This window comes from Danio rerio, chromosome 22 (genome assembly GCF_052040795.2).
Source record: "Danio rerio strain M-AB ecotype USA chromosome 22, GRCz13ab, whole genome shotgun sequence".
In the NCBI taxonomy this organism is placed as follows: domain Eukaryota; kingdom Metazoa; phylum Chordata; class Actinopteri; order Cypriniformes; family Danionidae; genus Danio; species Danio rerio.
The window spans coordinates 39,895,066-39,911,257 of record NC_141042.1 but is presented as its reverse complement, the minus strand read 5'-3'; the positions used below and the strand labels follow the sequence as shown (position 1 = coordinate 39,911,257).

General features: G+C 40.5%; 1 protein-coding gene and 1 long non-coding RNA gene across 6 annotated transcripts in view; one reads left to right on the top strand and one right to left on the bottom strand.

Annotated features, from left to right (window-relative positions):
• kng1 (kininogen 1) overlaps positions 1–16,192 on the top strand; it is a 44,107-nt gene that overhangs the window by 23,871 nt on the left and 4,044 nt on the right. Inside the window, 4 exon segments of one of the 5 annotated variants that reach the window (NM_001005981.1) lie at positions 377–625; positions 5,330–5,446; positions 11,656–11,728; positions 14,698–14,867. In NM_001005981.1, coding sequence (NP_001005981.1) covers positions 428–625; positions 5,330–5,446; positions 11,656–11,728; positions 14,698–14,867 — 558 coding nt within the window. In that variant the 5' untranslated portion in view covers positions 377–427. 5 annotated transcript variants of the gene reach the window in all.
• Positions 2,127–6,980, bottom strand: LOC147831682 (uncharacterized). The gene is made up of 3 exons (XR_015522474.1): positions 6,902–6,980; positions 4,033–5,803; positions 2,127–3,885 (listed from the first exon to the last, which is right to left on the bottom strand). It is a non-coding gene; the product is annotated as an uncharacterized LOC147831682 (long non-coding RNA).

Below are 16,192 nucleotides of genomic sequence, written 5' to 3'. Positions count from 1 at the left end.
ATGTATTATTTCAACAAGTACATTGTAAGTTTTAACATATTATTTCTGAAAACGAGAGAATATTTTTGTCTCGTCTACATAATGCTTCTTGAATTAAGAATTTGTAGATATTAAGACTGGAAACAACACAAAAACTCCAAGTGAGAAAAGCATTTGTTGTTTTTTAGCAGTGTGTTATCACTGATTTTGGGGGGAACAGTGCATGTGTGTGTTGTTGGAGAGCAGCTCATATGAGTAAACATTGCACTGAATACCCGCCAGTCCATATTAGGACAGCGGGAGAACGAGGACACACAGAATTGAGTGCTTTACCAGTGAGTAAATCATTACAGGGGTGGATAGAGTCCAGCAGGAGCGCTTCTGAACCCTTTCACTCCTCACACTGTTTTTTGGGGGGGTTCTCAGAAGAGCAGAGATATTGGAGACAATGGCGCGGGACAAGATCTTGACGGTTTTGGCTATGCTTTGGCTTTATTTTTGTGGTGGACTTGCACAGACAGACTCTAGCGTTCCGTGTGATGACAGACGAGTGGAAAAAGTGGTGAATTTAACTCTTGGGACACATAATAAAATGATCACCGAAGGAGCTCAGCTGGCTCTCTATGAGATCCTGGAGGCCACCAAAGTAAGATTGGACTTTGAAGATGTTTTAATTTCGAGAAATTTGAGAAAGAGCGGTGTCTTTACACTTGAGTAAAAATGATTCATTGGATTTACTCGGTGTTTTAAGGTAAGTGGTTGCAAACTATTTATATGGACTGAATTTAAACAAACAACCTAAGTTTAGTAAAGTTTAACTTCATTTCTGTCATGAACACTCTCAGGATTTAGTATGGTAATGAATATGTATATGGTCTTCGCGGAATAGATCTGCTACGCCGCTGCTGCAGCTGCTTTGATTATTATGGCAGCGCAAGTACTAAGACTTGCTACTGCCAGTATATACACAGACATGCCATCTGAGAATATAACACACTGCTGCCGCAAATGTAATACAGTGCTCAGCATATATAAGTACAGCATTTTATGGGTCATATATATTGGTGCATTTGAACAAAACAGATATATTATTAAAATAACATTATAATCACCTAGCATATATAAAAATGGAAAGATAATACAAATAAATTCATGCAACAAAACATTACAACTTACAAAAGTTCAACAAAATTGTACATATTTTTAGTTTCTCTTGATTTTTGCTATCTTTGAAAATGTTATTTAATATTTTCCCTAACATATAAATTTGGGCTATAATTTTTTAAACCTTATTGCAAGTTATTTTGTTAGATGAGCTTCAGATTTGGCTTCAGTACTGACTAAACTAATGTATATGCACATATGTAATATTGTAAAGCAGGGGATCTCAACTGATTTGGCCATGGGACCCACATTTTTACATGGTCATCAAACCGCGACCGCAATTTTTAGGAACTATAATACAGTTTTAGTAATTATACTTAATTTGTATTTATTTGTTAACATAAGTAGTGACACAGATACATCATAAGAAATTTACCAAGACTTACAAATAAACAATATTTTATTGCTGTCATTTAACAAAATGGATCAAATTATAGAAATATTATAAAGTAAAAATAACAAATACTGTTAATAATAAACATGTTTATATAACATGTTTTCTGGTTTCTAAATGTTGTTTTAATTTAAAAGGTTTTAAGTCTTTTTTGTCGTCAATATATATATATATATATATATATATATATATCCATACTTTACATATTCGGTGTCGTACTTAGGCTTCGACATATTTATTGCAATAATTAAATGAAATGAAATAGGGTAGGGTTGTCGCGCACACATTGCAAAATAAAAGTCCGATATAAGCAAAATAAGTAAAAAATGTAACTTTTGTTGTTGTTTTTTTTTTTGACCACACACTCCACGACCCAGTTGAGAAACACTGTTGTAAAGCATCCTATAGAAAATATTAATGTAACTGAGAGATTTGTGGGGGGGTTACTCATATATGATGAGCACTTTACATGTAACCCCTCGTAGCAGATCTAAACAGGTGGAGCTGGGGTGGTAGAGGGTCTTCAAAAATGGGCCGCAGCCTAAGCATTACTAAGCATTACTAAGCAAGAATTATTAGCTTTTAAACTGAAAGGCAGATTAGGTGACCTTAGGGGAAATTTCACCTGTTTGTTTAAATTCAGCCCATATAAATTGTTTGCAACCACATTTGTAAATTCAATACACTGTAAAAGAAACTGGTAATAAAGTGTTTTACATTTATTCATGGTTGTGGATTGCATTATGGTATGCTGATCTCAGCTCAGTCGACTTTTGATGTTGAAAATTCAACTCTACAGTTTAACAAAGTGACTTTTATTTGCATTTTAGTAGTATGAAATCATTTTATATAAAATAAATATAGAAAAATACTTATGTAATGTGGGGCGACGCAGTAGGTAGTGCTATCACCTCACAGCAAGAAGGTCGCTGGTTCGAGCCTCGGCTCAGTTGGTGTTTCTGTGTGGAGTTTGCATGTTCTCCCTGCCTTCGCGTGGGTTTCCTCCAGGTGCACCGGTTTCCCCCACAGTCTAAAGACATGCGATACAGGTGAATTGGGTAGGCTAAATTGTCCGTAGTGTATGAGTGTGTGTGTGAATGTGTGTGTGGATGTTTCCCAGAGATGGGTTGCGGCTGGAAGGGCATCCGCTGTGTAAAAACTTGCTGGATAAGTTGGCGGTTCATTCCGCTGTGGTGACCCTGGATAAATAAAGGTACTAAGCCTACAATAAAATGAATGACGTATGCAATGCAACTTTAAGATGATGGACAACATGCAGGTTTTATTAACAAATAATGGCTCGTTTCCACTGACTGGTACAGTGCGGTACGGTTAGGGTTGGTACGGGTCACCTTTATCAGGTTTGCGTTTCCACTACCAAGGGTACCCTTTTGGTGGGCGTGGTGTATGACAAAGTTTCATTCGCATCATTCTCGCATGAGGAAATGTCTACAATAAAGCTGTACGGGTCGCTTACATATCATATGAGAAGCACTTCTCACAAAACTGACGCTTTATACACATCACTACTTCTGTTTGAATGTTCATGACTAACTTTTCTATGAACAGGATTTGATTATAACTGCAGGTCAATGACAGTGTGAAATAGGCTACTGTAACATCTGTAATTATATAAAATAAATAAATGAACATATATGAACACATACAGACCCTTACAGTCTCCGATATGTTAACAACTACAAAAGAACCACACACAGCAGACATTTAGTCCTTATTTAAGTTCAAAAACAACCCACAATACACAGCCCACAGTCAGAGAAAACCTCTCATCTGTGTCATGTCAGCAGCACATGAAGCCTCTGTTAGAGAGTCACTCCATCATTCCCAGTTCATATTAGTCCAAAAGCTGATGATAAAAAATAAAACATGGCAGTTTGTTCACGTTTGCTGAAGAAATAATGTGCTCCTTTTTTCCCAGCTTCTCCTTTTTTTCTCGTTTTTGTCAGTGTCTGGCAGGATCGGGTTTCAAAAGCACGTCAATAATCAAGCGCACGTTATTATCATCAGCTCAAGAAGTTTGTTATTTCAGATATAGATGCACGACGAGCGCAAGAAAGCGAAACCACTCGCGCTTCAGACTGGCTCGTAAAAAACTACGAGGCACAGGGTAGATTCTGCTCTACTCCATGGCTTTGTGGCTGTTCATCAACAAGACGACAAGGTTTGTTTGAGCCCGGATCGAACATGGCTTGTAATAATATATATATAATTCCGCTGTAATCTCTCGGCTGTGTATTTCAAACATGCCGGGTTTTTTTGTTTTCATTCTGGCTTGTTGCATAAGCGAATGACATATCTCTGTAAACCAATAGCGTTCAGCTGCGCGTCTAGCTCCGCCTTTTGGTACCCTTTCTCGTGTTTAGTACCTTTTCGAAAGGGTGCCGAAAAAGTGATATAGTATGGTTCGGTTCGGTACGCCTTTTGACAGTGGAAACGGCCATAAAAGCGTACCAAGCCGAACCGTACCGTACCACTTTGTGGAAATGGGCCATAATGGTCATTGTTACGGCCCAAAATCCAAAACTGACTCTATGAATAAAATCAAGGTTTGAACCAAACATTTAAAAGACACAGATGCTTGAATATGGCATATTGACATCCTCATCAATATATAATTTAAGTGAAGTTTATTTATAAACTAATTTCGAGAGGAGCACGTGCTTATAATTGATAGCACCTGGTCCACATTAGCTAACACTGATTTACCAATCAGACGACTCCTTAACCACTATAAATAACCAGAGTATCTTACTTCAGCCATCTTCGTCTTGAAGAATCCCCCCTCCACCTCTACTCCTCCCTTTCCTTGTCAGGGCAGCACGGAGGCCTAGAGGTTAGCACCACGGCAAGAATGTCATCAGCTCGGACCCTTTCTGGCAAGGTCGGCGTTTCTGTGCAAAGTTTGCATGTTCTCCTCGTATTTGCGTCAGTTTCACCGGGCTCTCCGGTTTCCTCACACAGATCAAAAACATGTAACATAAGAAAATTGACAAATCTAAATTGACAGCAAAGACAACTGTAGACAAGTAGGGCAGGTAAACTAAACAGTTCCCTGACTATAGCCGTTTTTCCAGGAGAGATCTTACCTATGTTTTTTTTTTCAATTCACCTTAATTTGTACAGCGCTTTTACAATGTAGATTGTGTCAAAGCAGCTTCACATAGAAGATCATAGTAAAATGAAACAGTTTTCAGAGTTTAAGTTCAGCTCAGTTCAGTGTGGTTTAATATCCACTGCTGAGAGTTCAAACACTGAAGAGCAAATCCATCAATGCGCAGCTCTATGGATCCCAAACTATGCAAGGAAGTGGCGACAGCGGCGAGGAACAAACTTTGAAAAAGTGAAGAATTAAAACCTCAAGAGAAACCAGGCTCAGTTGGGCACGACCATGTCCCCTATGGTCAAACGTCTTGTGCAGTGCTGCAGTCTAGGCGCAGGAGGCTGGAGAACGCTGGACGCCCATCGTGGAGGAGCTGCAGGTGGGAGAGGTCACAGGCTGGTGTACAGGCTGGCCCTTTAGGATCAATGCGAGGACTCGTCTGTCACTGGAGTCAGTCTCTATATTCATATCACTATTAAAATGTTCATAAAAGTCGCTTTAGTGAACTTTTAAAGGTAATATGTTGTTGTAAAGAATGATCAAGCTCCCACAATGCAATTCCAAAACACAAATAAAATCAAAATACAAACATGAATCACAAAATACGGAAAATGTACTGCTAATTCATTGATTTTATTGTCAGTGTGGTGTAATAAAGATGTTTTCGGCAGGCGCAGAATGAATCGGGGGACGTTTTGTTGGTGCGGTTTTCCAGCAGAGAGACTGACTGTCCTGCTGGAGGAGAGAAGACTTGGCATGAGTGCGACTACCTACAGCAAGCAGATAAGGTGAGATCTTGAGATTTCGTTATTTGTGTTTATTTTCCATTGCGTAACTTCGGTTTCTGGGCATACAGTGGCGCAGTAGGTATTGCTGTCGCCTCACAGCAAGAAGGTCGCTGGTTCGGCTGGGTCAGTTGGCGTTTTTGTGTGGAGTTTGCATGTTCTCCCTGCATTTGCGTGGGTTTCCCCCACAGTCCAAAGAAATGCGGTACAGGTGAATTGGGTAGGCTAAATTGTCAATAGTGTATAAGTGTGAATGAGTGCGTGTGTGGATGTTTCCCGAAGATGGGTTGCAGCTGGAAGGGCATCCGTTGTGTAAAACATATGCTGAATAAGTTGGCGGTTCATTCCGCTGTGTCGACCCTGGATTAATAAAGGGAATAAGCCGAAAAGAAAATGAATGAACTTGTATTTCTTCAAATTTATATTCTTGTTATTATTTTTGGGTGGCCAGGTGGCTTAGTGGTTAGCACTGTCGCCTCACAGAAAGAAGGTCGCCTATTCGAGTCTCAGCTGGGCCTGTTGGCATTTCTGTGTGGAATCTTTCCGTGTTGCTCAGTCCAAACACATGCACTATAGCTGAATTGAAAACCATAGCCGTAATGTATAAATGTGTGTATGGGTGTTTCCCAGTACTGGGTTGCAGCTGGAGGGGCATCCGCTGCATAAAACAAATGCTGAAATTAGTTGCCGGTTCATTCCACTGTGGAGACCTCTAAAATGGAGACTAAGCCGAAGAAAAATGGATGAATGAATCTGAATAATCTCACTCAAAAAATGGCGTCTGCTGTATGTTCGAACTTAAAGGGCACCTAGGTTACCCCTTTTTTCAGATTTAATATAAGACTTTTGCGTCTCTAGAATGTTTCAGATCAAAACACCCATCAGATTCTTCATTATACCTTTTACGAGATGCTGTTTTATACACATTTCCAGCAGGGGGTGGTTTTGTCGTACTGCGCCTTTAAGCCGAGTTCTGCCCACCTACTGTTTCTATGTGCCTTCCTGCGTGCTTTAATCTCCTCCCTCGGCTGAGTCAGACAACAGACAGACTTAAAGGAAGAAGGTCTCGCGTAGCGTTTGTGAGATACTACAGTAAGAACTAACCTTTACTAATCAGTATTGTGAAGTTGCATTGATGAGTCACACACAATATCGTTACAAAGTTGACGCACGCACGCACGCACGCACACACACACACACACACACACACACACACACACAGGCAGGCAGACAGAGCGCGCTTAGCTTAGTTAAGGCTAACCTCCAGTGCTGTGTGGATATCTGTTATGCTAATGTACAAAATAAACCTGATTTAACTTCCACAAACCGGGATTGAAGCATCTTCTTTTATAATTGTTCGGACACGCGGCTGTGCTGATGAAGTAAAGCTGAAGTAAATCGCTGTAATTAATTACACACATACTCTGTTTTAAAACACTTTAAACATGTGAAACTTACTCTTAATCACATTTGATGATGATTGCTGATCCTAGCGAACAGAACAGACCTTTTATTCGCGGTTGCTTTGCGTATGTCTGCCTGGTCTTGTTGACATGATTATGCACATGACTACCGAGACATGTTAATGCGCCCAGCTGTCAATCAATTGGGTGGACGGGGGGGCTGCACTCCTACGTAATGGTGCGATCGATTTGAAAACAGCTCCAATTGGCCGACTCTTTTTTTGTAGTTAAATTGAAAAAAAAGCACTGGGTGTGTTCATATCACCCCAGTATGACGGTCTATACACTATACCAACACACAGATCTGTCCAAACAGCTTGAAAAGTATATTTTTTACCATAGGTGCCCTTTAAGCTGGCTGAGAGAGTGGGATGATGTAATCGAGATGTTAAAATAAACCAAAAAAAAAAAACCCTCAGCTTTCAAAGATCACCATACAACTACAGTGAGCAAAAGTCACGGCTCAATAAACAAATCCCAGCCTGGTCTGTCACGTATTTGGTCCCCTTGAAACATTTCGTTGTGTTCTCTACTATTTGCATGTGTTGTGAGACAGTGCAGCACGTTTGTTATTTGTATGTGTTTGCGTCATGAGGATTTGCAACAAGTGCGCTCACACCGATGAAGATCTTTTCCTAATTTGCTGGTGTTATTTGTAATTTTCTGGACACAATGATGTAAACAACTACTACTTGTGAATGTACCACAGAAACCACGTCACACTTGTTTTCCTTAATTCCTTGGATTACTCTTTTGCACAATATCTTGCACGATGTTGTGCTCCGGTTTCCCCCACAAGTCCAAACACATGCGCTATAGGTGAACTACTTGAACTAAATTGTTTGTAGTGGATGTGTGTGAATGCAAAGTGTATAAGTGTTTCCCAGTGTTGGGTTGCGGCTGGAAGGGCATCCGCTGCATAAAACATATGCTGGATAAGTTGTCGGTTCATTCCGCTGTGGCAACCCCTGATTAATAAAGGGAATAAGCCAAATGAATACATGTTTAGTTAGATTACCTCTCCGGTATGTTAGTTATATATATAGATTGAAAACAGTAGCTCTTACATCCAGTGTTCATATTAATGATTGTGCTTATTCATTTTAGCTCCAAGACACAACATTCAGCTTCAGTTTAGGTCTACACATGTATTTAAAAGACAATAAAGCTCAACTTGACTTGACTTAAGTTCACCCAAAACTGAAAAATCAGTAATTTAGCTTTCTTTCTTCTGTTAAACACAAAAGAAGATACTTTGAGGAATGTTGGAAACGGGTAACCATTGACTTCCATTCCAGCTTTCTTCAAAGTGTCTTCTTTCGCGTTCAACAGAATAACAAGAGTTTTGAACAAGGTAGGGAGAGTAACTATGGTGTAAATGTTCATTTTTGGGTGAACTGTCCCTTTAATTGTGTAATTTATGTGGTGAATTATTCATTAAAGCAACATAAACAGCAATGTAGGATTTGAAATATGCAAATGATTTGTTTTATTAGTTCAGCATTGAATATGTGAGGGATAAGTACGCATAACATGATGAATTATTAAAGAATAAAGCATGTTGTTATGCCTCAGCAGTCAAATATCCCACTTATAGCAACAGTATTGCGTTGTTTTGTATTGTGGCCGTATGCATTTAATCTCCACTCTCTTTGTACTTGTATGCGTCTTCATTTCACTTTTAGCACTGAAGATGCAGGAACGGAAGCAGCCGTTCAGTGTTTAGAGATAGGAGCTCTATCTAGAGGACAGGGTGGAAGTGACTAAAGAAAATAAAAATCCTCATCCAGTGTTCGTTATTGTTAATTCAGTGGTCAGTTTTAATAAGTTTGAGAGTGAAATAAAGAATAAAACTATGCAGACTTAGCAACTTAAATTTGACAGAATATATATATATATATATATATATATATATATATATATATATATATATATATATATATATATATATATATATGTATGTATATATAAACCCATATATGCAAAGAAAACAATATTAATTAGTTTACAAATGAAGCTATGTGTAATAAAAGGAAATAACACAGGGAAAAAGTATCGAACCCATGAAGAAAGGAAGGTGTAGAAAGACATGGAAAGCCCAGACAGCAGCTGAAATCTCTCAGTAGTTCTTCAGCAACCCTCTGCCTTTCCTCAGTGTAAATGAACATCAGCTGCTTCAGTCCAACATCTACAATTGAGGAGGCATCAGCGATTCAAAAAATAGAGGCGATACACACAAGATGTGCTGATTATACAGAGGAACTGTTAGTGCTCAGAGAATTAAGTGCTAGATTAAGCAGGTGGGTTTTTATAGAGAGAGAAAAGTGTTTTTACAGGTGGTTTGTCAAGCCCACTCACCTATGTGAGGCACACTTTTTAAATGTACAATGTTTTTTAAAGGAATATGGAGTGATTGTAAGAACATGTCTGGCGCAGAGCTGGTGCAAGTGTTGGTTAAAGTGGCAGAGAGATGAAAGAGTGTGTTTTCTACAGGTGGTTTGTAGATCCCACTCACCTGTGTGAGGCTGTCATGTAGGATTTGGAAGCCGAACAGAATTTTAACAGAAAGGTCTATAACAGGAGCAAACGGGTACATACGGGGGAAGGAAAAGAGTAGTCGCAGGTTTCCCTATCCATGAGAGTGAAAGTGAAAGTAAAGAATGAGGAGGCTCATTCTCTCATTCTGGCGCTGCAGATGCTCTGTTTAACTGTTACTCTGTTTAACTGTTCACTCTAGTGAAGTCTTCAGTTTTTCCCAACCGGCCTCATTGTGGAAACGTAGCCCCGCGGACGTTTCTGCGGACCGCGAGATACATCCCGTGAGGTATGTATTCGAGCGGTTTTTGTTTTCGCGGATCCGCACGAGGCCGCTGTGCACTCTTTTTCGCGTCTTGGGCGTCTCTCGGGAGCGCGCGCCGTTCGCACCCCGCGCCCGCTCCTCCTCCTCCTTCCCTTAACCCAAGCGACGGTTTGCAAAAGCTGTCCAGAAAAAAAAAAAAAAGCAAAAGCCCTCGATACCTGATTTCTGGAACCGCTGTTCCCTGGACTCGATCCCGGTCGTCGTCCCCGCGGCCGGCTCCTCCTCCTCCTCCGGGGCTTCCGCTCCGCCGACGTAATGCTGTGAGCTAAGCAGACAAACTGGTTGCATCGGGAAAGCCCTCCACTCGGAGGCGAGCCGTCGGCCGGCGAGCGTGAAGAGGAGGAGCTGAGCGTCGCCACACCGCCCCGCAGCGTTCGCTCGAAAAAAACAAAACGCGGCCGTACGTACCCCCAGGCACGTAAATCGCGGCCTCCAGAAACGTCCGCGGGGCTACGTTTCCAGAATGAGCTTGGGTTGGTTTTTCCACTTACAAAGTCCATCATGTAAATAGCAAATGCGATATGGCGCGACACAACTAGCTCTTAAAGGGAATAGAAGATAAGACTCTGATTGGTTTATTCTCAAATCACACCTATTACTCATTAAGAGAATAAGCTAAACCCTGTTAGACCATGTGCCTCTCTTTTCGAGAGGGGTCCGGCTGCAGATGCTGTGCAGTGCAATCTGAGCTGCACCCAATGCTTTTTAATGCACTCACCTAACCCCACCCCTAACCCTACCCGTCACAGTGACGTCACTCGCTCCATTGAGTGCATTGAGTCTGGCATTGCATCGTTTAGTGATGCAGTCTCAGCTTGCATCATAAAGGCTGCATCCAGATACTATTAGATTTTTCCGTCCTTAAAATAGCAAAAGTGGATTCGGACATGCCTTCAGTGCGTTTGCGCCCTGCGCTTTGAACTTTAAGGATGTTAAAATAACAGACAGACGAAAGAGTGCGTTTTCTACAGGTGGTTTGTTGACCCCACTCACCTGTGTGAGGCACACTCAGAATCGCATAATGTTTTGAGGATGCCATGTTGTGTGGTGGGGGAGATGAGAGCGGGTCCTGGTTTTGTTGACAGAGTTTCAGGCGATGGGTTTCTAGTTGTCATTTAAATGATACTAGTGAATCAGCAGTCATCGGGAAGGGTGTCCATAGGTCTAAAACTAAATTTTTGTGGCATTAAAAAGTCTTATATTCACTAAACTTTTGTTCTGTAGGTCTTAAATAATTCTTAACAGGACTTAATTTTCCTATATGCATGTAAAGCTAGATAATCGGGCCAACATGCAACCAATCACCAACAATCCACCTCAGTAGAACTTTTAACAAACTTTATTTATATCTCTATTTACCAATATGGTTTAATTATTGTCCTTGCAAAAATATTTGTTTAAAAGTTCTCTGTATTTATAGTCCATATACTGGATGGTGAGGACTCTGACCTGGACACTGTTGTGCTACATTGAGTTTATTAGAGATGCGTTATATTAAAATATCTGTATGCCTACAACTAAAAGTTTGCTTTTTTGACAATTTATTTAAAACATGTGACTAAAATTATAATATTATATACAAAAAAGTCTTGCATAAGTCTGAAATTTCATTCATGATGGTCTTAAAAAGTCTGACTTTGAGAAACTTGCGGAAATTCTGTTGTGTAAATGGGAAGATCCTTCCACCGGCGAGGAACAGTGAACGGAAAGGTTTTGGAAAGTGATAGCCTCACTGCGATGGTACACCATCACTTTTGGGACAGTGGACAGTCACTATTGAGTACTGACCTTTGAGTAAAGCGACCTTTAGCCATGAGTCTGGTCTCATTATGTCAAGAAATAACGTTCGTCATTGTCTTAAGATAACACGTGCGTTTGTGTTTCCTCAGGCTCTCAGGATCTGTCATGCCAAAGTCCAGTTTACAGAAGCAGGAGAGGAGCTGCTGCTGCATGACTGTTTAGGTTTGTGTTACATGATTACATTATGCCTTATATGTCATAAACTTTTATTAATTATATATTATGATTATGACTACTAGCTGAGTTTTATTTTGATAATAACAACTAGGGATGTAACGGTATCAGAATTTCACGGTACGGTAATACCTTGGTATGAATGGCACGGTACGGTATTTATTGAATAATTTACAGAAAAAATAAAACTAATGAAAAGACTCGAAAAAAGTGCCAAAAGTGTTTATTTATCTTAGCACTGAACATATCAATGACATACAAATTAGCCATCTATCTGTAAGCTTCGAAACAGGAACTTCAATTTTTCAATTTTAATAACAAAAAACTATTAAACCATATATAAAAAAAATAAGTTTCAATTTAGTATTGTTGAAAACTCATCACATTCAACATTTAATCACTCACTAACTAAAGGTGCTTTTACACCTGTGAATCGATTCAGTTGTTCTGAAACAGAGATTACATTGTTACATCGTTGCTCTTTGCTCTTGGAGCGGTTCGCTTTCACACTGCAAAGTTTATAATCGGACCAAAAGAGCTAAAACAAGTCACATGCCAGTAAACTCTCCTCACATTGATCAGAGTGTCCGGGTTTATTTTGCAGCGTCCCGCTCAGCTGTCAGGAGAGGTGGTGGTTTGGTGGTGATTGACAGGGTGTGCGGGCGCGACGTGTCTGAGCAGAGACGCGGTGGGGAGGGGTGAGAAGGGTGCGCGACGATGCCTATTTGAGGACTGGGAGAGAGACGCGAGATTACCGGGAGATCATCACTCGTTTGCGGACATCCGGAGACTCGCGAAACTTCCCGCCCTACTCATAATTCTCTCTTCATATAGCCGTAAGCCTATTACATATCCATAAAACACTGTGATATAACTGCGCTCGGATCGGATCGCTTTCTCACTGCAATCGAACCGCTCCAGGGTTCGTTTCAATCGAGCCGTGACCACCTCACTCAAGCGATCTCGGAGCGATTACTTTGGCGCGGAACAGAGCGCGATTGCCCTGTTCACATATGCCAAACGAACCGCGCTAACTGGGCAAACGAGACACGTTCCGAAACAAAAGTGTAGGTGTGAAAGCACCCTTAGATAGAGATGGGTTTTTAAGGAAAATGATCATATAACTATAATCTGGTAAAAGCTGGGATCTGGGCATGTCCCCTGCAACAGAAAAAACCCCTCTCATTTGGGACTGAGGTTTCTGGGACAGAGATATGATTTAGCCCAGGTTGACAGCAGTGGGTAACGTTGTGCATTGTCTTTCCACCACTTGAGAGGACAAGCCATGAGTGAGATAGAGGTCTCTTTACGGTACAAGTCAATAGCCCCTTTCACACAGTGATACCGGTAAATATCCGGAAAATTTCCGGAACGACTTTACCGGTATATTCAAAAAAGCGCTGTTCACACAGGCGAGGACATTACGGAAATTTTCCGGAAAAGAGCATTCACACATCCATTCCAAAATACCGGTAAATTCTGACATCATTCACCACAAGTGAGCTTTAAACGGCTGCGCTTGTATTTGTAAACATTTGACTAAATTACAAACTCTGTGGATGATCAATATTGTGAACAACTTTCGCAGGATCACTTTCGCATGTCGAGATGTTCATATTATCTGCGTGTGCATGCGCTCATATGCGCACGCAAAGCTTGAAGGTAAACAAACAACGGCTTATCATAAGCATCTCATCGATGATTATTTACACAGTTGGCATTAAGAAGAACATATAAACACGATCTGACTAACTTCTAGCAGCTAAATGTGTCTGGAAAAATATTCAAAGGCTTTTATCCTCACAAACCGCGCGGACGTAAATGCGTCTGACTGTTGTGATTGGCTAAAGCAGACGTCTCACGTCAGCACGTTCTAGACGTGCACGCGCTTATTACGGGAATCTTCCTTCTGCATTCACACAGCGCAGCATTCCGGCAAATTGCCGGTAATGTTACAACTTCTCTTTCCGGAAAATAGCCAGAACGAATTTACCGGTATTTTCAAAAAGGACCTGTTCACACATACAACCGTTCCGGAAAATTGCCGGCAATTTTCCGGAAAGGTCTGTATGTGTGAAAGGGGCTAATGTCTGCATCAATCTGAACAGTGTGCTGTGTTCTGCAGTCGCCATGACTGTTTTTAGTCGTATTCCCCGACTTATATTTCACCACAGTCTGGCAGTGCCTGCATACTGTTTTTGTCTGTGTCTGTCACCTTTTCTCCTTTGTCGTTTCTTTTTAGAAAGAAACCGAAATGCTTCCACACATCCGATTTAAAACCCGCTTTAGGTTCGATCATTTCCAGCTCTTTTTCTTCCCCGCTACTAGCAGCACAGTCCATTTCCACATTACTGGATCTGTAGCGACAACAGACCACAAAGGATGATGGCCACGCCTGGGCTGATGGGAATTGTAGTTCCTGCTACCTCCCGTTCACTTCATTCGCCTGAGCAAACTTTTCTCAGGAATATAGTTTTATTGAGTCATGCGCCTACGGTATATTGAAAACAATTACTATTGCGGTATGACGGTATTTACAATATTGTTACATCCCTAATAACAACTTATATCTAAGACCTTTTCTACTTGATAGTTATCAGTAACGTAATGGCACAGTTTACCCCAAATATGAAAATGTCCTCACCATTTCCTCACACTCAAGTGGTGCTAAACATTTGAGTTTCTTTCTTCTGTTGAACACAAAGAAACAGATCGATATTCATAAACAAACACTACTATAGAAGTCACTTCTGATACCCATTGATCAACTAGAAGTCAAGTTATTACTAAAACTTGGACAGGCGACAAGACTTTTGTCAGGGATTGTATGTGGAAATCTTCTCTCCTTTTAGCAGCACTTGTAAAATATTTTCTAAGATAATTAAAATTTCACAAGAGGCCCAATAATGTTGACTTTAACTATACACAATCTTTTCCTGCACGTTCTCCTCCAGCAGAGCCGGCAATCATCGCCAGCGTCGCTCCTTGTCTGGGCTGTCCTGAAAATATCGATGTGCATAAGGAAGAGCTGAGACAGCCGCTCATCCACTCTCTGTCCAAAGCCAACAGCATGATCAACCACGTGCATTTCTTCATCTTCAAGGACCTGACGTCAGCAACTAAACAGGTCAATTATCTAACTTTTTTGTTTACTTGTAATTATTGATGCTATTAATTTCTCTCTTTCTTTCTTCATTCTTTCATTCTCTTTTCGGCTTTGTCCCTTTATTAATCTGGGGTCGCCACAGCGGAATGAACCGCCAACTTATCCAGCACGTTTTTACGCAGCGGATGCCCTTCCAGTTGCAACCCAACACTGGGAAACACCCATACACACTCATTCACATACACTACAAACTATTCAGCCTACCCAATTCACCTGTACCACATGTGTTTGGACTGTGGGGGAAACCCAGGACAACACAGGGAGAACATGCAAACTCCACACAGAAATTCCAACTGACCCAGCTGAGGCTCGAACCAGCGACTTTCTTGCTCTGAGGCAATCGTGCTACCCACTGCGTCACCAGAATGTTACCTTAAAATTAGGATTTTCTGAATGTATTGTGTGTATATTTTTATTTTTAGAGGCGTGTCCGTCCTACAGACTAGAGTCTGACCTTATTCAACTCAGTCCAGCCAGCAGCCAATCACTGATGACCTTTAGACTTACTAGCCACTCCCTAGCAACCCATTTCAGCACCCTAGCAACTGTCCCATAGACTGTGACTAGCTATTCTAACACATGCTAATAGTTTTAACATCCTACTGACATGCTAATATTGCTAGAAACATGCTAGCGACATGCTGGTGACATGCTAGCACATGTTAGTTCATGCTAATTCATGCTGGAAACAAGCTGATTCATGCTAGAATCATGACAGTAACATGCTAGAAACATGCTAATAACATGCTAATTTCATGCTAGAATCATGTTAACAACACGCTAATTTATGCTAAAATCCTGCTAGTAACATGCTAATCCATGCTAGAATCATTCTAGTAACATGCTAATCCATGTTAGAAACATACTAGTAACATGCTAATTATACTACAATCATGCTAGTAATATGTTAAATCATGCTAGTAACATGCTAATTCATGCTAGAATCATGCTAACAACACGCTAATTTATGCTAAAATCCTGCTAGTAACATGCTAATCCATGCTAGAATCATTCTAGTAACATGCTAATCCATGTAAGAAACATACTAGTAACATGCTAATTATACTACACTCATGCTAGTAATATGTTAAATCATGCTAGTAACATGCTAATTCATGCTAGAATCATGCTAACAACACGCTAATGTATGCTAAAATCCAGCTAGTAATATGCTAATCCATGCTAGAATTATTCTAGTAACATGCTAATCCATGTTAGAAACATGCTAGTAACATGCTAATTATACTACAATCATACTAGTAATATGCTAATTCATGCTAGTAACA